This window comes from Bos javanicus, chromosome 8 (genome assembly GCF_032452875.1).
Source record: "Bos javanicus breed banteng chromosome 8, ARS-OSU_banteng_1.0, whole genome shotgun sequence".
Lineage (NCBI taxonomy): Eukaryota > Metazoa > Chordata > Mammalia > Artiodactyla > Bovidae > Bos > Bos javanicus.
In genome coordinates, this window is record NC_083875.1 from 72,328,699 (window position 1) to 72,354,362 (window position 25,664).

The 25,664-nt window shown below is 36.4% G+C and overlaps 1 protein-coding gene across 2 annotated transcripts in view; it reads left to right on the forward strand.

The window, feature by feature from the left end:
* Positions 1 to 290: 290 nt before the first annotated feature.
* Positions 291 to 25,664, forward strand: part of ADAM7 (ADAM metallopeptidase domain 7) — a 52,647-nt gene continuing 27,273 nt past the window's right edge. Inside the window, exons 1-10 of one of the 2 annotated variants that reach the window (XM_061425866.1) lie at positions 291 to 492; positions 1,940 to 2,043; positions 5,603 to 5,679; positions 9,046 to 9,124; positions 10,739 to 10,815; positions 14,237 to 14,429; positions 16,002 to 16,055; positions 17,233 to 17,304; positions 20,432 to 20,601; positions 24,821 to 24,905. In XM_061425866.1, the coding sequence (XP_061281850.1) occupies positions 411 to 492; positions 1,940 to 2,043; positions 5,603 to 5,679; positions 9,046 to 9,124; positions 10,739 to 10,815; positions 14,237 to 14,429; positions 16,002 to 16,055; positions 17,233 to 17,304; positions 20,432 to 20,601; positions 24,821 to 24,905 (993 nt within the window). In that variant the 5' untranslated portion in view covers positions 291 to 410. The remainder of the gene's footprint in view (positions 493 to 1,939; positions 2,044 to 5,602; positions 5,680 to 9,045; positions 9,125 to 10,738; positions 10,816 to 14,236; positions 14,430 to 16,001; positions 16,056 to 17,232; positions 17,305 to 20,431; positions 20,602 to 24,820; positions 24,906 to 25,664) is intronic. The other variant, XM_061425865.1, reaches the window with a different exon arrangement.

The following is a 25,664-nucleotide window of genomic DNA, read 5'->3' on the forward strand; positions in this document are numbered from 1 at the left end:
TCTACTTTATTTTATCAAATTTTCCTTGACAGTTCTTACATGTGGCTTTCAGCATAGATGACTTTCTTCCACCACAGTTTATATGAACATGCTTCAGTAATTTTTTCCAAGACAAATGTGATGTTTTCATTTTAAAAATAATTTAGTACATCTGGAGTCATATTTGTAACAGGTATAATATAGGGATCTCTGTCCAGCCCACTTCCTCCACCACCACCATCTCAGTGGTTGCCTTTAATTAGTACATGACGTCCACCCTCCAGGTTTTAGCCTAAAGCACCTCACAAATTGTGTAACACGATAAGGAACACTTCCTTGTGCTGGATCGAAACTGCCTGTCTGTCTGCTAGGGTCTTCGTCCTCTCTGTGGCAGCAAGGACCAAGAACTGTGCGCGTCTTTTCTCAAACACATGTGCCCCAGTTTGCCAGAATCATTCAGAATGTTTCCCGGGAGTTTATGTTTCATGATTTTACTCATTTTTCAGATTAAAGGTATGTGTTAATCTTTTTATGATAGTTTTTTTAGTATGCTATGAGGCAACATCTCTTTTGTCACCAAGTTTAAATTGTAAATGATAAAATATTAATATTCACTGATTTTGCTGAAAACATAGCATAGAATTTGGACTAGATTATGTTTAATCTTGAGATTCAATAGTTCTATAAAACATTGTATTAATCTTAAGTACTCTGATAGATGGTGAGAAGGATTTTACTGAATATCTGCAAGGCAGCAGACACCATGTTTGAGCAAGCTCCGGAACTTGGTGACGGCAGGGAAGCCTGGCATGCTGCAGCCCATGGAGTCACAAAGAATCGGACATGACTGAACGACTGAACTGGAACTGAGACAACATGTTAGCCATTAGCCACTTTGTGTATTAGCATGCTTAAAATTCTATATTATCTCCATTTAGCGGTAAGAAAATTGAGATTAATATCTGTGGATCAGAGAGATTAGATGTATTACTCATTGTCATGTATGTGTGTTCAGTTGCTCAGTCACGTCCAACTCTTTGCAACCCCATGGACTGTAGTCCACCAGGCTCCTCTGTCCATGGAATTTCCCAGGCAAGAAAAATGGAGTGGGTTTCCATTTCCTCCTCTAGGACATTTTCCTAATGCAGAGATCAAACCTACATCTCTTGTGTTTCCTGCATTGGTAGGCAGATTCTTTACCACTGCACCACTTGGGAAACCCCACTCATAGTCATACTGCTAATAAACCAGTAAAACTCTGGTTCCAATAAGAACAGATTCTAAAAGCCTATGCTCTTTCCTTTACATCACTCTGTAGTGGGGTTGGCAGGGCTCACCTGACAGATGATTACCAATCTGATAGGTAATATAGAGATTATTTTAGCACTGATTCAAAATGTCTAAAATCCCTTTCACATGGGAAAGTCTTACATTTAGCTATGAGAGTTGTCTTCAAATACAAATGCCCCATAGAGATAAAATCAGTAATTTACATTGAAACAAACTATTGCAGTGACTGGCTTCAACAGGAGGCAGGATCCAGAGACAGGCAGGAGAAGACAAAGGTCACACCTGCAGAATAAAGTGAAAAGATGTAAGAAACTGAAGGACCCCAATCTGTTTGCCTACTTTCCAATGGAATTCTCCAGGCAAGAATACTGGAGTGGGTAGCCATTCCCTTCTCCAGGGAGTCTTCTCAACCCAAGGATCGAACCTGGGTCTCTCACATTGCAAGCAGATTCTTTAGTGTCTGAGCCACCAGGGAAGTCCATATTTTCCTAACTTAGATATATCAGTCTCAATTTCCATACTTGTAAAGTGGGGATGCTCTTCTACCTGGCTGCTAATTGGGAACAAATGAACTCCATGAGAATAATTCAGTTATCCAATTACCATGGATCAATGTTAATGTCAAATATATCTCCTCCACCCCTGGCCCCCCGCTTATATTCCCTTTTAGAAAAGGTCATCCTTCGAGTAGAGGGTCAAGAACTGGTTCATCCTAAAAGGCTTCCTCTGATTCAGAAGCGAGATGTTTGGCACATCCATGAGGATGACATACAGGTATGGGCTTTGATTTAATAAATGAAATGCATTGTTTCGCAGGTATACAGAGAGCAAACAAGTGCCATATGGTGTCTTTTCTGAGGATTCTTACTCCTCTTAACACATATGCTTGGGTGGAGAATGGTGTGGGGCGGGGAGACCAATCCCTTAATGGATTAGAAAACAAACAAACAAACAAAAAAAGTTCAGGTTTGTTGGTGGGTGGATCCTCCAGTTTACGTGAAGAGTTCCACTAACAGTTTTCCAGGCTGATCCAAGACAGCCTCATTTGTTCTGAGCTGATGGCCGTGGAGTGTCCCTCTTGAGCATTTTGCTCTCCCAGTGATCTGATCTGCAGGTTTATTGACCTCACAGATTCTACAGCATGGCTGAACAACTTTCACAGGAATACAAAGGCCTGCTGCTGAGCAGAGTGTTTAATTCAAGTGTTAAAATTTAAAAACATTTAAAATGTTAATCCCAAAAATAAGAAATATTTATGTAGAAAATGCACAATACTCCTAATGGGGAGGAAGCTTCAAAATTAGGTTCTTTGCAATGCCCACTATTGTCAAAGAGGACTTCTCTGGTGGCTCAGACTATAAAGAAGGCTGAGTGCCAAAGAACTGATGCTTTCAAACTGTGGTGCTGGAGAAGACTCGTGAGAGTCCCTTGGACAGCAAGGACATCAAACCAGTCAATCTTAAAGGAAATCATCCCTGAATATTCAGTGGAAGGACTGATGCTGAAGTCGAAGCCCCAATACTTTTGCCTGATGTGAAGAGCTGACTCCTTGGAAAAGAAACTGATGCTGGGAAAGATTGAAAGGCAGGAGGAGAAGGGGGTGACAGAGGATGAGATGGTTGGATGTCATCACTGACTCAATGGACATGAGTTTGAGCAAACTCTGAGATGGTGAGAGACAGGGAAGCCTGGCTTGCTGCAGTCCATGAGGTTGTAAAGAGCTGGAGATACTTAGCAACTGAGCAACACTGCATTGTCAAAGACATACAATGATTGTTTTTATTTTTATTTTTAAATTACTTTGTTTAGTTTTTTAAAATTTTTTATTTTGTATTAGGGTATAGCTGATTAACAAACAATGTTGTGATAGTTTCAGGTGAACTGCAAAGTGACTCAGCCATACATATACATGTCAATGACTGTTTTTAGATACTTATTATCAGGCATTTCCATTTTGAGACTTAGGTTTTTCATTTGACCCATGGAGCATCCTGACTGTCACTTTGCCTCTGCACTTCTTGAGAAAGCCGGCCTTTCAAATGCAATGACTTGTTCTCCCTCCACCAAAACAGGAGCTCACTTTTTAGGTTTCTCGGTCACAAGTAAGACACAGTTCAACTTTCCAAATGGTCCCATAAGGCCTCTTTCCCATGGCTTGAGATTAAAAAGTAACTCTCCATCTACTGCCATAAAGTCTATTTTTTTTTTATAATCTCCTTGCAAATAGTTTTTCTCTTGATCTTCAGTTCTTTCCTCATCTTCCCAGACCTTTTAATGGTTGGACATTGGTGCTCAGCCAAGAGGTCAAAACCTGCTTTCTACTATCCATTGTGCAAAATCCGGTGGGCTCTTTTGGTATCTATTGTCTGAAGACTTAATCCAGACTAAGATGAAAAGTTCCAGGATGAACCTACAAAATAAGCCTGGACAGGGCAGGAAATATGAGTTTGGAGCATCTTGCAGCTGTAGAAAGTAAGGAAGTTCTCAAACAAACCCAAGCTCACATTTATGGGAATGTGTCAAGAAAACAGAGGGATCAACAGAAGGATCTCCTAGTTTCCAAAAGAAAAATTTGAGCAACAAAGTCAATAATGTGGTTTTAGACCATAATGCAAAGTATCAGTCAATATCCATGAGCCCATATTTGCATAAAAAGTGATTGAACAAGGAAATTAATGAGGGAGAATAGACAAATCTCTCTTAAAGAAGAATCAGAAACTTGATGCAGAAATTCACCCCCCTCCCCAGGAGGTGGAGCATAGCACCCCACCTTTGAGCATGTGCTGTACTTCATGACTTCCTTCCCAAGAGTAGATAGAATAATATGGAAGAAAGAAAAAAGTATAACTTACAGTGAAGAAGGCTGAAAAATGTTGCCTCAGTGAGATGGTCCAGGTTAACATCAGTAATAAGTCATATTGACAGTATGTTCTTCTGATATGATGCTATGAAAAATGACATTTGATTTTGTTGTTTTCTATCAATTCTCCATAACTCCAGTCTAAACATGAGAAAAACATCAGATAAACCTAAACTGAGAGACATCCCACGAAAAACCTGACCAGTATCTTTGACCAGTACTGTTCAAAACCATCAAGGTCATTAGAAATAAGGGAAGTCTGAAAAATTAACATGATTTAGAGGAGCCTCAGAAGAAATGACAATCCCATGGACAGAGGAGCCTGACAGACTATATAGTCCATGGGGTCACAAAGAGTCAGACACAACTTAGTGACTGAAAAACAACAACAACAAAAGGATATAAATTGAAAAGTCATATACAAATAAAAGGAAAATATCATTTTCAAAAGTAATCAAAAAGAACAATTTATCATAATGTTATCATGTCATTATTCAAAAGACTTTTATTAGCAACAATATCTAAGGCAAGGAAACAAGAATGACTATAAATTTCTGTTGAAATTCTAATTTTGAACTTCCTTTATTCAAAGCTATCTGGTAATATTTACCAAAAGCTTTACATTCCTCACCCCCCCCACATTGTTAATAGTGAAATTCTAACTGCAGTGAATATCCCAAGTGAAATTTCTAATATAGATGTAGATTAAATAAGTTCATTTTGTGTCTTCAAGTAAAAAAAATACGCATACTGTAAAAGAAGATATATTAGAACAGGAGATGCTCATGGTCATGATTTATTTTTATGTGAAGATGTAGAGTATAGGATAGTGTATACCAACTGTTAAGAATACATAAACAGAAGATCCAGGGGAGTAAAACTATAAGGATATATAGTAACTTGTATACCTCTGAATAAGGGGAAAGTATGCATTTTTTTTCATTTAATTTCATTTTATAACTGGAGAAAAAGTCCACCAAAATTAAAAAAAAATAACTTGACAATTATCCTGCAATTAAAATAAATAAATTTTAAAAACTCTACTCCAATATAAAATAAAAATTTTAAAAATAACTTGGGGGGACTTCCCTGGCAGTCCAGCGGTTAAGACTTCACTTTCCGATGTGGGGAGGCTGGTTGGATCCCTGGTTGGTGATCCAAGCTCCCACAGGCTGAGATCTTTGGATCTTGGCCAAAAAAGTAAAATAAAAAGCAGAAGCAATATTGTAATAAATTCAATAAAGATTTTTAAAATGGTCTATGTAAAAAAAACTTAAAAAAATAACTTGAAAACAAAATTTTTCATAGAAATTCAGCTTTATCAGTATTTATTATTTTGCCTGAAAGGACTTTTGGGTTGCTGGGTAGAATGTGAAAGATCTGTAATTTTCCCCTCTACCTACCCCTCTACCCACCACCAACACAGACTCAAGGGGCACACATTTAAGTCACATGATGGATACTGTTTTTCAGGAAGCTTATGAAGAAGAATTGTTGTATCAACTAAACCTAAATAGAAAAATCTTAATAATTCACCTTCTAAAATCAAGGTAAGTTCTATGATAATTCAATACCTTATAGACATATTAGTCTATAGTATCCTAGTTTTCATAAAAAACTTCTGGTAAAGTGACTTCCTTAAGCCCTTCTTATGTATATGTAATCTGAATTCTTACTCTTCTAAAATAAGCTTGTATCATTTCAACAATTTAATAACATTTAACAACAATTATAGACACTGCTCTCCTGTTCCTAAATTACTTCCTATCTGGGGCACCTGGAGTATGCTCACTTTAAGGGCTCATACATTAATGCTTTGGAAATCAGTGGGACAAAATAAACTTGAAAACTAAATTTTTTTTAAGTGACTTCTAAATTATTGAAAATAGACATCAAATAGAGTTCTGCTGGAGAGGACTCTAAGGGATGGGAAGAATTTAGTTTATCAAGTTATTTTGTGTACCTTAAATAATTCTAATGCATTAAACTTTCTTCAATAGCTCTCTTCACAACTGTTGCTGCTGTTTTTGGTGAATTTCCACTTCTTTCTTTTCCGTTGGTCCTACACACAATAGCTCTTCCTCCCAGCCTCAAACATTGAAATCATGAAGAATTGTCAAATGAGTAAAATATAAGGATAACTCCACTGAAGAATTGAGACTCTGGCCTATTAGCTAAAAAAATAAAGTAAATAAATAAACAACAACAAAATCTCCTTCCACTTTGAGTCTCCCACTGGACAAATGTACAGAAATATGAACCTAATAACATACTTATATTGATAATTTGTTCAAAATCTGCATATTCTAACATCCTCAGGATGGAAGGAAGCTAATATTTGTTGAGAAATTTCTATGTGCCTTTCCTCAAAGTTCTGTTTTAGTCCCCAAAAGTTCTGAAAGTGTTAACCTCTGCATCCGTTGAAATGTCCACATGGTAGTTTACACTGATTGATATTTGAATGTTAAACCACACTTGAATCCTTGTGATAAAACCCTCTTTGCTGTATTCAGTTCACTTAGATTTTGTGAAAGGTTTTTGAAACCATGTTAATGATGAATATTATTAAGCATTTCTACCTTTTTGTGATGTTTGTCACATTTTTATATTAACATTATGTTGGCCTCAAAAATGAGTTAGGAAGTATTCTCTCTTCTTATATGTTCCAAAAGATGTCAGTTTTAGAATGCTTGATGGAATTCATGAATGAAACTACCTGTGCCTTGAGGATTTGTGTGTGTGTGTGGGAGTGGTTTTATTATTACAAATTCAATTTTATTCAGAGAGGGTTATTCAAATTTTTTACTTCACTTTGTATCAGTTTTAAATTGTAATTCACAAGGAAAATGTACATTCATGTAAGATGTCAAATTTTTGGTATAAAGTGTTTTTTATAATATTCTCTTAATATTCTTTTAATGTCTATAGTATCTGATAAAACTTTTATAATTTCTAATGCTAGTAATCTGAGTTCTCCATCCTTTTCCCTTGACAAATCTGAAGAGGTTTATCAATTAGTTCATCTTTTCAAATAGCCAAAATTTGGATTTGCTCATTATTGCTCTAATCTATTTATTTCACAGAATCCATCTATTATCTTTATTATTTAACTTTTCTACTTATCTAGGGTTTACTTTTCTCTTTTTATAGAAACATTTCATCTTTTCTGTCATAAGTATTTAAAACCATAATATTTCCTTCAAGTATTAATTTAAATGCATCTAAAAAACCTTGACATGTTTTATTTTTATTATCATTCCTTTCAAAATATTTTGTAATTTCTTTTGAGACTTCTTCTTTGACTCATGGATTACTTAAGAGTGTGTTATTTATTTGATACCAATATCTGATAGTTTATGGTATAACCTTTGTCAAGATTTGTATGATATCATTTTTTTAATAAAAATTTATTGTAATTTGTTTTATAGCCAAACCTATGTTCTAACTTGTTAAACATATCATATGCCCTTGGGAAAGAAAATATTTTTCAGTTATTGGATGAAGAGTTTTAGGTTGATAGAATTATTTAGATCTTTTATTTTTACTTACATTACTCTTTTATTTGTTCTGTCAATTGCCAAGGGATGAGTATTAAAACATCCAATTATGAATTGGAATTTTTATCCTTTGAATTTTTAAAACAATTGCTTCATGTATTCTGAAGCTTAGCAGTTAGACTCATACATATTTATCATTTTTTTCTTTATGGTGTACTGACTCTTTTCTCATTATGTCATTATAAAATGTCACTTTTGCTGGGAAGTGTATTTTACCTGATATTAGTACAGTTTAGCTCTGTCTTCACATGTTTACTGTTTCCATAATGTACAGTTTTTCATCCATTTTCTTCAACCTACCTGTGCTTTAACATTTAAAATGTGTCTCCTGTAAGATGGCAAGTGGTTGGTCACTGCCTTTTAGTGACTTCTGACACTATTTCTAACTGGAAAGTCTGATTTCTAATTGGCAAGGTTAAGCTATTAATATTTAATGTAATGAATGATACATTATAATGTTATGAAAGAATGATATGGTTGTATTTAATTTCTGTTTGTCTCTATTTTTGTTTCTCTGGCCTTCTTTTCCTACTCTTCTTTGGATCTTTGAATTATTTGACTTCTTTTTTACTTTATCTACTGGCTTTTTGTTTATCTATTGTCTTTTTAGCAATATCTCTCTGCTTTAATTTAAAGTTTTTGTTTTGGAGATTAAAATATATATTTACAGTTAATATTGTATGAAAGTGAAATGAAAGTCTCTCAGTTGTGTCTGACTCTTTGCAACCCCATGGACTGTAGTACATGGAATTCTCCAGGCCAAAATACTGGAGCGGGTAGCCTTTCCCTTCTCCAGGGGATCTTCCTAACCCTGGGATCGAACCCACATTGCAGGCTGATTCTTTAACTTCTTTACCAGCTGAGCCACAGGGGAATATTGTATAATTTTTTATAAAATGTAAAACCTGCAATCATTTTAAGTCCATGTGTCATATGTACATGATACATATATCTTAATGCACATTAACCCAACAGATATATATTTTGATAAAATATATACTATATATATATATCATATATACATATATGATATATAATATCACAAATATTTTGCATTAATTTTGGCACTTAAGGCAAGAGATTTTTCCTTAGATAATATTTTTCCTAGGTTCTTCTCAAAATGATGCAGTTTTAGAACTGCCAGGATCTTTTTCTGTTTATTTTGTTGCCTGTACCACACCCTGAAATCTAGATAGAGAGTCTTCTCATGTGACCGGGATTGATTTTGCTTATCTTTAGCATAAGAGGATCTTGCTGAGAATTGAAAGCAGCCTAGAGGCATCTCTCTCACATAATAGGCTTTATCTGTTCACTTATTAGAATAAATGAATCTCACCATCTCCCTGTCCTCTTTTCCAGGGAGCTTTTAGCCTTAAATTACAGTGAGACGTACTACTCCACAAAAGGAGAGGAAATCACCAAACATCCTCAGATCACGGTATCTTACAGGACCTTCCGCTGTCTCTTCTTTGAAAATATTTATTTCCTTGCATAATTTTTAAACCATTATAGCTTTTGAAACCATTCTAGTAGTTGCAGAAAGCGTTACATCAGAATCAGAAAGTTGCGGGAAGTGTTAGTTAAAAAATAATAATCATAAATAATCTAAAAAAATTTTAAAAACTGAAGAGTTAACTTGGTTCTAACAACTCATGAGAGCTTCTAAGCACTACTGTCCACTTGCTCCTCCCACTAACACTGGTCAAAGAGTGTGGAAAACACATAGAGTAAGTATAAAATTTAAAAAAAAGAAATTAATCTTGCATTGACTACCATCACTGAATGATCCTAGAATAGAAGCTATGATCCTCTGAATGCTAAAGGAGGCTGATCACTGCCTAACAAGCAAATCAATGACTGCTAATGTATCTTATTGATTTCTTTGTACCCCAAATGGTGTTAAGTCTGGAGGAAGGGTAAAACAGGACTCCAAAGAAGTATGAGGTACCTGATGGAGTAGTAGTTAAGCTAAAGGATAAAACTTAAAGATATGGAACAATTTTAAAACCTCCATCTATTTGACTCTTATGTGAATAAAATCCCCTTGCCCAGTCCTTCTGATGCACCAACACTGAGTCCTCTCTTTCATTCTCCAAATGAGTTTTGGTTCATTTACTATAGTATTATTTCAGTGGATACGCGTTCTGTTTTTATATTTATTTTCCATTCCGGAAGATGCCCACTGAAGCCTTCTAGCCAAGGATGACTTTATTCTCTTCTACCAAATGTGTACTTTTTAAACCATATCACCTCTATTTAAGGCAGTTATCAGCTATGAAATCTAAGTCATCATGCACTCTTTGCAAAATAGAACAGTAAGAAAGCTGGATTACATTCTTCTACAAAGGGAGTGGATATTAGTCTGTGAGGGTCTGAGGTTTAGGGCCATAGAAATTGTCACACATAGACAGGAACTGAACAGAAGGAATTGATGGAAAGAGAAATTATTGGTGGAATCACCATGAATGGAGCACCAAGGAGGAAATAATAAAGATATCAACTGATTGAAGCAGAGAGGCAGGGAAGTCATGAAGGAACCTGGTTAAAGAGTGAGACCTGATTTTTGCGATCATCAAAAACTGATTTGATTTCATATGCAACAGGGGGAAATGTATAATGATAGCACAGGGAGGGTAATTTGATAGAGATATTAAGATGGATTAAGGAATAATATTTCTAAGTAAAAGGGTCACACTTCTAAGGTTAGCATCAACTCATAGACTGTTAAAATTGTGAGGGAAGAATTCATATACTGTTTTAAACAAAATAATCAAGCAATTAAAATAAAAGAATTCTAAAGTAGCTTTAAAATCTTCCAACACAAGAATGCAGTGAATGAATGCATTAATGAATATAAGTGTAATTTGTGAAAATAAAATAATGATTATTATATTAATATATAATATTAATTATTATATTAATTATTAATTAAATTATTAATTAAATATTAATTATTAATTAACATAATATTAATATATAAAATGTATATATATTAATATTTATATAATACCAAAACATGTACTTTTGTCAATAGCCTCTTCATCTCTTTTAGGATCACTGTTTTTACCAAGGATCTATCTTACATGAGTTTGATTCTGCTGTCAGCATCAGCACATGTCATGGTCTGAGGTATGCACTGTATCTTTCTACTTAAATGAGTTATTCTATGAATTTTCAAAGACATTCTCTTTTATTTTTTTATGTTTTATTTTTTTGCTTCATTCATCTGTTGAGTTTATTTTAAATTTTTTATCTTATTTTTTAACTTTACAATATTGTATTGGTTTTGCCATACAACAAAATGAATCTGCCACAGGTATACATGTGCTCCCCATCCTGAACCCTTCTCCCTCCTCCCTCCCCATACCATCCCTCTGGGTTGTCCCAGTGCACCAGCCCCAAGCATCTAGTATTGTGCATCGAACCTGGACCAGCAACTCGTTTCATATATGATATTATACATGTTTCAATGCCATTCTCCAAAATCATCCCCCCCTCTCCCTCTCCCACAGAGTCCAAAAGACTGTTCTATACATCAGTGTCTCTTTTGCTGTCTCATATACAGGGTTATTGTTACCATCTTTCTAAATTCCATATATATGCATTAGTATACTGTATTGGTGTTTTTCTCTCTGGCTTACTTCACTCTATAATAGGCTCCAGTTTCACCCACCTCATTAGAACTGATTCAAATGCATGGATTGGAAGAATCAATATAGTGAAAATGAGTATACTACCCAAAGCAATTTATAGATTCAATGCAATCCCTATCAAGCTACCAATGGTATTCTTCACAGAGCTAGAACAAATAATTTCACAATTTGTATGGAAGTACAAAAAACCTCGAATAGCCAAAGCAATCTTGAGAAAGAAAAATGGAACTGGAGGAATCAATCTGCCTGACTTCAGGCTCTACTACAAAGCCACAGTCATCAAGACAGTATGGTACTGGCACAAAGACGGAAATATAGATCAATGGAACAAAATAGAAAGCCCAGAGATAAATCCATGCACATATGGACACCTTATCTTTGACAAAGGAGGCAAGAATATACGATGGATTAAAGACAATCTCTTTAACAAGTGGTGCTGGGAAAACTGGTTAACCACTTGTAAAAGAATGAAACTAGAACACTTTCTAACACCATACACAAAAATAAACTCAAAATGGATTAAAGATCTCAACGTAAGACCAGAAACTATAAAACTCCTAGAGGAGAACATAGGCAAAACACTCTCTGACATACATCACAGCAGGATCCTCTATGACCCACCTCCCAGTATATTGGAAATAAAAGCAAAAATAAACAAATGGGACCCAATTAAACTTAAAAGCTTCTGCACAACAAAGGCAACTATAAGCAAGGTGAAAAGACAGCCTTCAAAATGGGACAAAATAAAAGCAAATGAAGCAACTGACACACAACTAATCTCAAAAATATACAAGCAACTCCTACAGCTCAATTCCAGAAAAATAAACAATCCAATCAAAAAATGGGCCAAAGAACTAAATAGACATTTCTCCAAAGAAGACATACAGATGGCTAACAAACACATGAAAAGATGCTCAACATCACTCATTATCTTTTATTTTTTTAAAGACACTTCATACAGAAAAATTAATGGCAAAAAACATACTGTATATTTTTGGCATGAATATCCAGCCTAGCCCATTTTTAATGTTCATTTTAGACAAAAAGGTACAACATGCTCTAAGCAAGATTGATTTTTCAATATATGATCAAGGGATTCAGAATTGGAAGATAACTGAGATTTATCCAGCTTGGCCTCTCATGTTATCAATCAGGATACTGACATCAGAGATTTGTTCCTAAACATTAATTTTGCTGGTGGTTGAACTCTGTCCAAAAACAGGCCTTCTACTTCCTAATCCTATACATTCCTACCACATCACAGCACAATGCTTCACAGCTTTTTATTAAATTAGGCAGTGTTTCCAGTCTCTGGAAAGTAAAAAAGTCAGAAGTAAAGCCTATATAAGATGTCTCTAGCTCTCGGGCTCAAGGACAAAAGAAGAAGATGTTGAGAGGCAAAGTAGAAAAACAAGAAACTTGTATCTTCATTTATGAGGATTTTAGATGTTCAGGTTTCAGTATTTGCAAGAATAAAAAACCCTTTAACAACACAATTACCACATAGCAGTGTCTGTACCTTCATATATTTACTCTTTAATTAATACATACAAATTCACAAAATTTTTGCATGAACTCAGACTTTCCAGGGGTCCTCCCCATGAGTGGGAATTGCTACTCTACTCATGCTTCAGAGGAAAGATGGAGCTGTCAAACTTCTGAAATCCAGATGAGTTGTCTCTTAGCAAAGAGTCACATGCCATATCACCTCTCGTCGTTGTTGTTCAGTCTCTAAGTCACGTCTGACTCTTTGTGATCCCATGGACTACAGCATACCAGGCTTTCCTGTCCTTCACTATCCTCAAGGCTTTGCTCAAACTCATGTCCATTGAGTCAATGATGCCATCCAATCATCTCATCAGTATATCACCTCTTATTCACTCAGAATACCTGGCTACCTGCTGACATGAGGCCTTGACTCCACTTTCTTATTTTTTTAAATTTATTTATTTTAATTGGAGGATAATTGCTTTATAATATGTTTCCCTTTCTTAAAAAGGCAAACTCCATAAAGTGGAACAGAGAAATACTGTACTAGAAATATCAATAACCTCAGATATGCAGATGATACCACCCTTATGGCATAAAGTGAAGAGGAACTAAAAAGCCTCTTGATGAAAGTGAAAGAGGAGAGTGAAAAAGTTGGCTTAAAGCTCAACATTCAGAAATCTAAGATCATGGCATCCGGAACCATCTCTTCATGGCAAATAGATGGGAAAACAGTGGAAACAGTGTCAGACTTTATTTTTTTGGGCTTCAAAACCACTGCAGATGGTGATTGCAGCCATGAAATTAAAAGACGCTTACTCCTTGGAAGGAAAGTTATGACCAACCTAGATAGCATATTAAAGAGCAGAGACATTACTTTGCCAATATAGGTCCATCTAGTCAAGGCTGTGGTTTTTCCAGTGGTCATGTATGGATGCGAGAGTTGGACTGTGAAGACAGCTGAGTACCAAAGAATTGATGCTTTTGAACTGTGGTGTTGGAGAAGACTCTTGAGAGTCCCTTGGACTGCAAGGAGATCCAGCCAGTCCATTCTAAAGGAGATCAGTCCTGGGTGTTCATTGGAAGGAATGATGCTAAAGCTGAAACTCCAGTGCTTGGCCACCTCATGCGAAGAGTTGACTCATTGGAAAAGACTCTGATGCTGGGAGGGATTGGGGGCAGGAGGAGGAGGGGACGACAGAGGATGAGATGGCTGGATGGCATCACCGACTCGATGGACGTGAGTTTGGGTAAACTCCAGGAGTTGATGATGGACAGGGAGGCCTGGCATGCTGCGATTCATGGGGTCGCAGAGTCGGACACAACTGAGTGACTGAACTGAACTGAACTGAATGTAGCAGTAAAATGAGAGAGATTTTAAATAGACATTGTATTCCCAATTTCCACAGGGGGTTCTTCAGGGTGAGAGATCAAAGATACCTTATTGAACCAGTGAAATATTCAGATGAGGGAGAACATTTGGTGTTCAAATATGACCCCCTGATGCAGCAGCCTGCCAATTATTCTTGTACAGAGCTCAACTTTACCAGGACAACTATTCCAAAGGGTAATACTAAATCCCTGGAAGATTCCAAAATGGAAGTGAGTGCTTTATTTTTAAATCATTTTTATCCCATGTCAAATGCCTCTTATTTTTCTTCTCATCTCAAGACAGAGATTATAAGCCCAATGAAAGCAGTGTATATGCTACCTGAATCTGACTCTTCACCGTTTGAAATCTGAAATGTCAATTTTTTGTTGTTCTTATCTTTATAGGAAGTGTTCATTTCCTATAGCAAATCTCAGTTTGTCTCACCAAGTTCAAAGAAGGTGGCTATCTACAACCCTAAATATATAGATTTATAGTATTAGAGCTAAATGTGGTTGGAAGGAATGAAATTTACATCTTGAAATCGCTCCTAAATATTGTCTTTTCTTTCCTTGTCTTTCTTGCCACATTTTTTTGGGGAGGAGTTGCTGGTGATAAACCAGATTATCTCCCTCACATCAAGCCAAATAGTCTAATTGTTAAGGTGGAATTTCTAGTGGAATGACACTACAGTGATAGTCTTCTGTGTTTTAGGCTTTTCTATACTAGCTCATTGGAGAAGGCAATGGTACCCCACTCCAGTACTCTTGCCTGGAATATCCCATGGACGGAGAGGCTTGGTAGGCTGCAGTCCATGGGGTCGCAAAGAGTCAGACACGACTGAGCTACTTCACATTCACTTTTCACTTTCATGCATTGGAGAAGGAAATGGCAACCCACTCCAGTGTTCTTGCCTGGAGAATCCCAGGGACAGGGGAGCCAGGTGGCTGCCGTCTATGGGGTCGCTCAGAGTCAGACACAACTGAAGCGACTTAGCAGCAGCAGCAGCATGCTAGCTCATATCATCTTAAATCCCCAAAAGGTGTTAGCCTTAAGATCTGTGAGTGTTTGTCTTCTTCACATATCCATGGTTTAGACTGTGTCTGAAACTTTCTAGATGCCTAAGAGGAGTTTTCTGATTAAATCAATCAATTAATAAATGATAAGTTAGCTCAGAAAAGAATAACTTAGCCAAATAGTTGAACGATATGCCTCTGGTTTATACTCAAGAGAATATGCATGTACCTAGCACCTGATACTGAAGGCTGAAAACTTAGAATTTCCTGAAACTATGTTTTATAAAATAAAGACCTATAATTAGCAATGTTTTACAAGTTTCCTTGGAATTGAATTTCAACAAAGGGAGATTGGGAGACAGAGGAGTAGAAGGAATACGGTCAGTCCTATTGACTGATTTTATGTCCTACTCTCAACTATAGATGGCCTTTTTTTATATGAACTTACTTAGTAAGTGTTTACTTTATAAAAGAAAAAAAAAACTAAATGTTAAAAACTGTATTCATGATTCCTTACTTATAATAACTCTTATTTTACCTGAAAGACTAAACAAAGAAATGAAGGAATATAAAATATGGAATGTTGCTTCAGTTTCACTAAAACCTGATGAATAGAGCCACATGTTTTAATAACATAATGGGTTTTATTTACCTAAATTTCTAGAATTATTAGATATATTCTTGGACCTCACCTTACATACCAACATTTTTCACCTTGAAAATTTTAACTTAAAATGTTAAGATAAGAAATATTAACCATACTTCATTTAATTTTCCATACATTTCCAGAGCAAGGAAAAAGAAAAGCATATTGAACTATTCATTGTTGCTGATGATAACGTGGTAAGTTTTCACTTAAACATTTGCTGTCTATTGTAGTTGTGATCTTTTAGCAAAGAGAAAGTAGTATTTTCATCAGAATTTCATTCCAGGTTCAAAGTTCTGTTTTTAGCTTCCCCGGACATATGTAAGAGACTATAAGGTCCTTTGAGTATACAGCAGACTAAGTCAAAATAGAACCCTCTCTCTCCATTATGAACATATGGAAATGATAACAACTTACAAAAAAATTGAAAATGTGTTTACAGTCTATACGTGGGTTTGTGCTCAATTGCTCAGTCGCGTTTGATTCTTTGCCACCCCATGGACTGTAGCCTGCCAGGCTCCTCTGTCTTTCCCAGGCAAGAATGTTGGAATGTGCTGCCATTTTCTTCTCCTGGGGATCTTCTTGACCCAGAGTTGAAACCTGTATGTCCTGCATTACTGGCAGTCTCCTGCATCACAAGCAGATTCTTACTGCTAAGCCACCAGGGAAGCCCAAGTGGAGAGAAGTGGGGTGGACCACAGTTTCTTGTCCTTCTCCATCATATCTCTGGCTCCAGGATGATCCTTGATTATATGCTCCTGAGCCTGTGGCCACCATGGATACAGGAGGGCTGATGAAGTTGTTGTTTTTTGCACTATAGTGGTTGCTATGCAGCTTTAATAAGTTTTGTTATAAATATGGACTCTAAAGCAGCAGTCCCCAACCCATTTTGGCACCAGGAATTGGTATCTTGGAAGACAATTTTTCCATGGACCAGGAAGCAGGGAGATGGTTTCAGGATGATTCAAGTGCATTACACTTATTGGGCACTTTATTTCTATTATTATTACTTCAGCTCCACCTCAGATCATCAGGCATTTGATCTCAGGGGTTGGGGACCCCTGCTTTAAAGAACTGTTATCAGTTGGCTTAATAAATAGGTATAATGCTATATAATGTAATGTGAGGAGGGAACAGAGTTATAAAGAAACACCTTTAAATAGTGCCAAGTTAAAGCTGCCTTTAGAAACTGCTATATCTGGTTATTTTATATTAAAAGTATATTTCTGCATAAGTTGTCTAGATTTTTCAGCTCACTGGAAGGAAAGCCAATGAATTTTTTTCTTTGAAATATACCATGATGGAAATAATTTTGTTGAAATTGCATTCTGTTTCTATGATTAATGAATGTTAATTGAATGTCTATTTTTCCAGTATCGCAGAAATAGTCAACCTCATAGTAGACTGAGGAACCGAGTTTGGGGAATGGTCAATTTTGTCAACATGGTAAGATTTGACACAGTTTGAATCAAGCCAAAAACACAAATGAAAGAAACTTTTAGGCTAGATCTCTGCTGGATTTTTGTAGTAATCCTGATACTGATACAGCCCAAAATACAATTCACCAAGGCGGCTAATTAACAAAATTCCATTGGGGGGAAAAAAAAAAATCAAAGCAACAAATGAATCACAACTGTAAGTTTTAAGTTTTCTAAGTAAATGACATTTAATATTTACATAAGTTTTAAACATTCGTTACTAAGCACAAAATTTACAAGGCAGTGTACAAAGACTTGACTACCCACCATGAATAATTAAACCCATTCTTTGAAATTACTGTTCCATGACCTTGCATTGTATAGCAGAAAGGCTATCAAGCACTAATATATAATCTGTCTTCAGACAGAGAGATCAGGGGAAATATTTCTATGAAAAGCAGCAAAATGATTACTTTGTCTAACTTAGAATGAACTAGAACCCTTTTAAATAAATAATACTGTGAATTTTACACATCTTTTAAAAACTGACTCCTTCTGAGTTAGCCAGCTCCTTTACTAGGATAAAGAGGGCCCCCAAAAAAGACACTGTAGAAATCACCCCTTTAGGTCAGTGATTTTTTTCATTCACCAGCTGATCTGTTTCTAGTTTTTCACTAGAATGTTTGGGGACCTGAACCAGCCCTGACTGTGCACTGAATTCCCGGGTTAAGTAAGGCCACCAGTTTTGCTCTGCACATAGGGGAAGTCATGAGCTGACCTCTATTCAAATTCTACTGGGCCTAGGGCTGTTGAATAGGCTATGAAGATTCCATGGTGAGGGTCCCTGGTCAGACAGATTGAAGTCTATATTTAGCAATGAACAGGGCTGCAAATCAGATTCCCTGCTTGGGAACAGCAGGAGAAGCAGCTCTGAAACTGGTAAAGCTCTGTTAGCTGTCTTAAGTCAAGTTGACCCCCTTTCCTAGCTGAACAGGATCACTGACTTTGCTTGAAGACTATTAGCTCTGTCTGCCCATCTCTTAGGCCCATCTTTTAGGGGTTTTCACCAGTCCAGAAGGGGGTTTGCTCTGGGGGAATCTCAAGGGCTGCTTCTCCTGTTTCTTGCAGTTATCTTTATTACTCCCCTAATATGGATCCAAATATAACACAGATCTATCTCTCTCCTTGAGTTCCCATCCACAAACTGTTGCACATTGCTGAATTACTACTAAATATTTTCAGTTCAGTTCAGTGATATTTTCTCACTAGAAGAGAATATATCCAGAGAATGGCAAATATCATTTCCAGTTGCACTTGATTACAATTTTATGAACCTGAAGTCCACCCAAGAAGGTAGAGAGTCCAAAGAACCCAAGTTAAGAAAAAATCTTACTGGACCTAACTCATCAAAAAAGACAAAGGAGTGGACATCTAGTTAGGTTTGAGACCATGGTTTAGCTAAAGATCTAACTTTATAAGAGTTTATGAAAACCATAGTTCTTCATGGTTATGAAATGACCGTGAGTCATGATTATTGTGTCGATACATGAAATTCTATATAGTCATATTAAAAAAGTGAAAAATTAGTACATGGTTATTGTTATAGCAATGATGTGAATATTAAACTTCTTAATAATAAGTTACATCTTCTATGAATATTATCAAGTTGACCTCTCTATTTCAGTTCTTAACTCAGTGTTTATAGTTTATCATCCACTCCTCCTTTCAACTGACTTGTACTGGCTATTTTGAGATATAAAATTGATTTAACACATAGTTCTTTGTCTCAAAATCTTCATAATATTTGCTTAAATTCTTTTTGTCCTGGCATCAAAGTATCTACCAACTATGTGTTTACAAAAGCAGATGGGAATAAGGGTGACAAGGCTTGAGCTACAACTATTTTTGTCTGCTTTGAGGCTTTGAGCAATTTCCAATAAGTTTTCTTACACAACAAAGTAATTCCAAAAATCAAACATGGAGCACAAGCATGACACCTAGGTTACTGTTTTTTGTTTTTCTTTTTTAATTTCTACAACTTTATATTCATAGAAAATTTTAATCACATAGAAAGTAAGCAGAACAGTATAATGAACCTCTGTATATTCATCATCCAATTTCAACAGTTATCATCATTCTACTCTTTATCAATATCACTAGCCAATGCCCACCACTTGCATTATTATAATTGTATTTTTACAAGTTTGGGGAGGTAAATTCAATGCTTTGAAATATACAACTATGCATTCTTCTTCTTATTATTATTTTACAGGTTTGAGAGTGGTAAGTTCAATAGTTTGAAATGCACACATCTTAGCTATAAAAATTTGAATAATGAACCCATCTATGTGAGCCACACTCCTATGACCATAATAGAATCCATTTCCCACAAAATTCCTGTATCCCTAGGAGTAATCTGCTGGCTCCCCAGTTTTCTGAAAAATTTCTCTGTAGATTAGTTCTACTCTAAGAGTTTCACGCAAATGGAATTACGCCATGTGTCCTCGTCTGTGTCTGACTTCTCTTGCTTAGCACAATGCCTGAGATGCATTCATGTTGCTGTGTGTATATTGGTGGTTTGTTCTGACATTTCTAGGTAGTTTTCTAGGGTATGGAAATCACAATTTGTTCACGCATTCTCCCATTGATATTCATTTGAGTAGTTTCCAATCTGAGCTACTGTGAATGAAGCTGTTATGAACATTTTTGCACAAATCCCTTTGCAGACAATGCAATATCAATGTTCTAGTCTACTACCAAACCAACTCATGACCTCAGTAGAGAGATGGATAAGGAATATTCATTCCGTTGTGTGCCAGTGTTCATAAATTCATGTTTTCAGGCCAGGTATTATCTCGGAGCTTTACTTATGTATTTGTTTTAGACATATCCTGAGCCCAGTGTCTATCAGAATTATAATTCTAAGAGAATCAGATGTTTTTAGTCAAGTTTCTTGGTTGGCCATGGTGGTTCACCCAATATTGATGATTCAACCTCACATTCTGTTTCAATACAACTATTTATAAAATGAGGCCTGAACTTTTGACTATGTACTACACACATCAAAATTACTTTTTTAATATAAAGAAATATAGTCACAATAAAGGATCCTTCTGCAATTTGACATTGTGAAAAATTGTTTCTCCTTTGAACAGATTTATAAAACCTTGAACATTCATGTGACATTAGTTGGCCTTGAAATATGGACAAATGGAGACAAAATAGAAGTAGATTCAAACATAGAAACTACCTTATTGCGTTTTTCAGCTTGGCAAGAAATAATCCTTAAAAAAAGGAAAAATTTTGATCACAGTATGTTACTCAGGTATGTAACTGCTCTATTTTTCTGCATATTAGATGGATTATTTTTAAAAAGAAAATAATACAAATAAACTAAAATATTTTTAAAGCAGTTGACTTTTGGATAAAAGTCACAGGAATAAAACATTATGTGTGGTTATATAGAATATTTCCAAGTGACCTTGTAAATGATCTTTTTCCTAATAATGGTCTTTCAGCATCTCTTTTGATGTCCTTAAAGCTACTATATAAGGGTGATACCAGCTTTACCTATTTAGTCTATCTATAATCCCAGTATTTCTCCTAAGGCCTACAAAACAGCCCACCAATACACTTTCTAGAGATTTCTTCAAGAAAATTGGAAATATCAAGGGAACATTTCATGAAAGGATAAGTATGATAAAGGACAGAAAACAATAAGAACCTAACAGAAGCAGCAGAGATTAAGAAGAGGTGGCAAGAATACACAGAAGAACTATGCAAAAAAAGGTCTTCATGACCCAGATAACCATGATGGTGTGATCACTCAACTAGAGTCAGGCATCCTGGAGTGTGACATCAAACGGGCCTTAGGAAGCATTACTACAAACAAAGCTAGTGGAGGTGATGGAATTCCAGCTAAGCTATTTCAAATCCTAAAAGATGATGCTGTTGAAGTGTTGCATTCAATATGGCAGTAAATTTGGAAAACTCAGCAGTGGTCACAGGACTGGAAAACGTCAGTTTTCATTTCAATCCCAAAGAGGCAATTTCAAAGAATGTTCAAATTACCATACTGCTGCTACTGCTAAGTCACTTCAGTCGTGTCCAACTCTGTGTGACCCCATAGACGGCAACCCACCAGGCTCCCCTGTCCCTGGGATTCTCCAGGCAAGAGCACTGGAGTGGGTTGCCATTTCCTTCTCCAATGCATGAAAGTTAAAAGTGAAAGTGAAGTCACTCAGTCATGTCTGACTCTCAGCGAGCCCATGGACTGCAGCCTGCCAGGCTCTTCCGTCTATGGGATTTTCCAGGCAAGAGTACTGGAGTGGGGCTCCATTGCCTTTTCCAAAATTACTGAACAGTTGTGCTCATTTCACATGCTGTTAAGATTATGCTCAAAATCCTTCAAGCTAGGTTTTAGCAGTATATGAACAGAGAGATTCCAGATATATAGGCTGGATTTAGAAAAGGCAGAGGAACCAGAGATCAAATTGTCAACACCCATTGGATCATAGAAAAAGCAAGGGAATTCCAGAAAAACATCTACTTCTTCTTCATTGAATACACTGTATGGATCACAACAGATTGTGAAAAATTCTAAAAGAGGTGGAAATACCAGCCCACCTTGCCTGTCTCCAGTGAAACCTGTATGCAAGTCAAGAAGCAACAGTCAGAACCTTACATGGAACAACTGACTAGTTCAAAATTGGGAAAGGAGTACAACAAAGCTATATATTGTCTCCCTGTCTGTCACATGCAGAGTATATCATGCCAAATACCAGGCTGGATGAATCACAAGCTGGAATCAAGATTTCCAGGAGAAATATCAACAACTTCAGATATGCAGATGTGTACGTGTGCTAAGTTGCTTCAGTTGTGTCCAGTTCTTTGCTACCTTGTGGACTGTAGCCTATCAGGCTCCTCCTCTATCCACAGGATTCTCCAGGCAAGAATAATGGAGTGTGTCGCCTTGCCCTCCTCGAGGTGATCTTCTTGACCCAGGGATAGAATCTACATCTCTTAGGTCTCCTGAATTGGCAAGTGGCTTCTTTACTACTCATATCACCTGGAAGCCCAGATATGAGAATGATACCACTCTAATGGCAGAAAGTGAAGAGAAACTAAAGAGCCTCTTGATAAGGGTGAAAGAGGAGAGTTAAAAAGCTGGCTTAAAACTCAACATTCAAAGAGAAAGATTATGGCATCCGATCCTATCACTTCATGGCAAGTAAAGGGGACAAAGTGAAAGCAGCAGCATATTTTCTTTTCTTGGATTTCCAAATAACTGTGGACAGTGACTGCAGCCATGAAATTAAAAGACATTTCCTCCTTGGAAGGAAAGCTATGACAAACCTAGACAGTGTATTAAAAACTAGAGACATCACTTTGCCTAGTTTTAGTGTATAGTCAAAACTACGTATAGTCAAAGCTATGGTTTTTCCAGTAGTCATGTAAGGATGTGAGAGTTGGATCATAAAGAAGGCTGAGTGCCAAAGAATTGATGCTTTTGAATTGCAGTCTTGGAAAAGACTTTTGAGAGTCCCCTGGACTGAAAGAAGATCAAACCAGTCAATTCTAAAGGAAATTAACCATGAATGTTGGAAGGACTGATGCTAAAGCTGAAGCTCCAATACTTTGGCCACTTGATGCAAAGAGTTGACTCATTGGAAAAGACCCTGATTCTGGGAGGACAGGAGGAGATGGGGGCAACAAAGGATGAGATGATTGGATGGCATCATTGACTCAAAGGACATATGTTTGAGCAAACTCCAGGAAATAGTGAAGGACAGGGAAGTCTAGCGTCCATGGGGTCACAAAGACTCAGACACGACTTGGTGACTGAACAACAATAACAACAGCATTATCTCAATGTTAACTTTCAGTCTGAGCTCAGAACTATGAGGCTTGCAAGGCCCATAATCGGAGCTCAGGTCTAGTCATTTGGCAGACTGATGAGCAAACCAGAACTCCAGATATCATTTCTGGTATCACAATGGCTGTAACACATAGCTCCAGGGGGATAATTGTATCTGGTTTAGTTTCACACATTCATGTACTGCTATGTCCCAAAATCATAGGGGGTAAACTAAAATATCATCCTGACCTTCATAGCAGGCAAGACTAGCCCCTTTGCCTAATCCATGTATGTATGTCTTAAAATACATAATAAGTTAGTCTAGGAATATTAATTTGCTTTACGTAGACAAACTTTTACTTCCACGAATGTCTCTTATTCTGAGCAGTAGCTTCACACGCTAATAGTATGTCTACAAATAGGAATATGGGGAGGGGAATGCTAAATATTTAACTGAGCATCATATTTGGAACTTCTTATGTGTTGGGTTTCTTATATGTCTTCCTTCTATATTCACATAGATCTAGAAGTGATTGGATATCATATATGACATTATCATGCTGTGACTTGGTTTTCAGTGACAATGAGCTAAGTTAGAATCCAGATGGTGCTTTCTCTGGTGTTTCATCTCCATAGCTGATATTATCTCAAGATCCCCAGAGTCTAGAAAGATCAGAATCCTAAATTCTTCCAAGATGCAAAGTCAAATACTAAGACTTTTAAATATAAGGAGATAAATATTTCAGTAGTGAAGACAGAAAAATAACATCTCTTCTTGATGAAAAAATTTGAAGATTGAGAGTGGTCACCTGACCTGACAACCTTTCTTGTATTTGAACTCTCTGTATTATACTCTGAGTTTCCTTGGTGGCTCAGACGGTAAAGAATCCGCCTGCAATTCAGGAAACCTGGGTTCAATCCCTGGGTGGGGAGGGTCCCCAGGAGAAGTAACAGCTACCCACTCCAGTATTGTGGCCTGGAGAATTCCATGGACTGTATAGTCCATGGCATAGCAAACAGTTGGACATGACTGAGTGACTTTTACTTTCACTTGATTATACTCTAAGAATGGCCCTCCAACTTATGATAGTTCTTTTTAGAGTGGTAAAACTCTAAATGTTCTTCTTGAAAGCATATCAGATTTGGGTCCCTTTAGTATATGCATCTACATCTGTATTTTTAGACAATCCAGGAATAGGCCTTTTTTACATGACATGTGTTTTTAAATATCTGATAATAGTTATCAAATTCTCTATGAGTTTGTATGGTTAATTATTTTTGTTTTAATTTTCAAGCACAGCAAACTAATCATGGTGTTGAGTCTGTTCACTATGTTGCATTTTCCCCTCTGAACCCTTTTAAATATTCCGGTCTTTTAAGTGACCTTAACCAAAGTTGAGTGTAGGGCAAACTAAAGTTAAGTCAAATGGACTCTGACCTTATTATTATTTTTTTTGGAAAGGGCATTTTTATGATTTAATTTCAAGATTACATTGACTTTCTCAATGCCTCTAAAATGCCACAGGCTTAAAATGAGCTTGATATCAACTAAGGTCATCCTCCATTCCAGAACTCCAGGAAAAAAAAAAGGCAGTTTTCATGTGCCAGGGTACTAGCACTGGGGGGTTCACTTCACTTCAGTCTTTGTGTTAATTGAACTATGGGTTTATTTGTGTCTTGTTCATAGTGGAAAGTGGCTCTACACACAGGCACATGGAACTTCCTATCCAGGGGGGATGTGCCTGCCCTATTATTCCTCCAGTGTTGTTAAGGTGAGCTGTGTTTTATTTATGTTACATTACTTAATTAGAAAGTTTACCTTAAATTACTGTAATTTTCTGTGTTCTATTGAAAAGAACCACGTATGCATCTTATCATACATTCCCATCAAAATATGTCATGATGAAGCTGTCTTGTTTCTTTTTTAAGTGGGAAATGTATTATAAAAACTATAGATACATAATGAAGATAAACCAGTGTTTTTCAGAATCTAAAAGAACATTGGATTTTGGATGATTCCTCCTGCCTTTGAAACCTTCTCTAGCATGATAAAAATAATCACACTGATAGAATTTTGGTATATATTTCTATTTTTTTACAAAGTCAAATATGAAATCTGAAGATTTCAGCAGCAACTTTCTGTCAAACTCCTATTAATGGTATAAACCTACTTAATGGTTCTTACGTATGAAAAGAGCATTCAGTACTTATGTTAATATATGAATTAACATGCAAAGACTAGGAAAGCTCTTTTGCCTTTTACATATAGCTATTTATAAGTACATGTGATGTACATAAAACTTGATGGCTGGTTTAGCAAGTGAACATAACTGCTTTTATTCAGAAAATGTATAAACTACTTCAAATATCTTATCTATATGGCCTTACCATTCAATTTTAGCAAGCCTACCACCTACAAACTGCCAACACCCCTTGTTTACCTGATCCCTTCCCAAGTCACTAGGCTTCCAGTAAATTCTGTCCAAGTAACCCTAAGATAAGCTTTAAAATGTCAAAGTTGATTTCCTGTC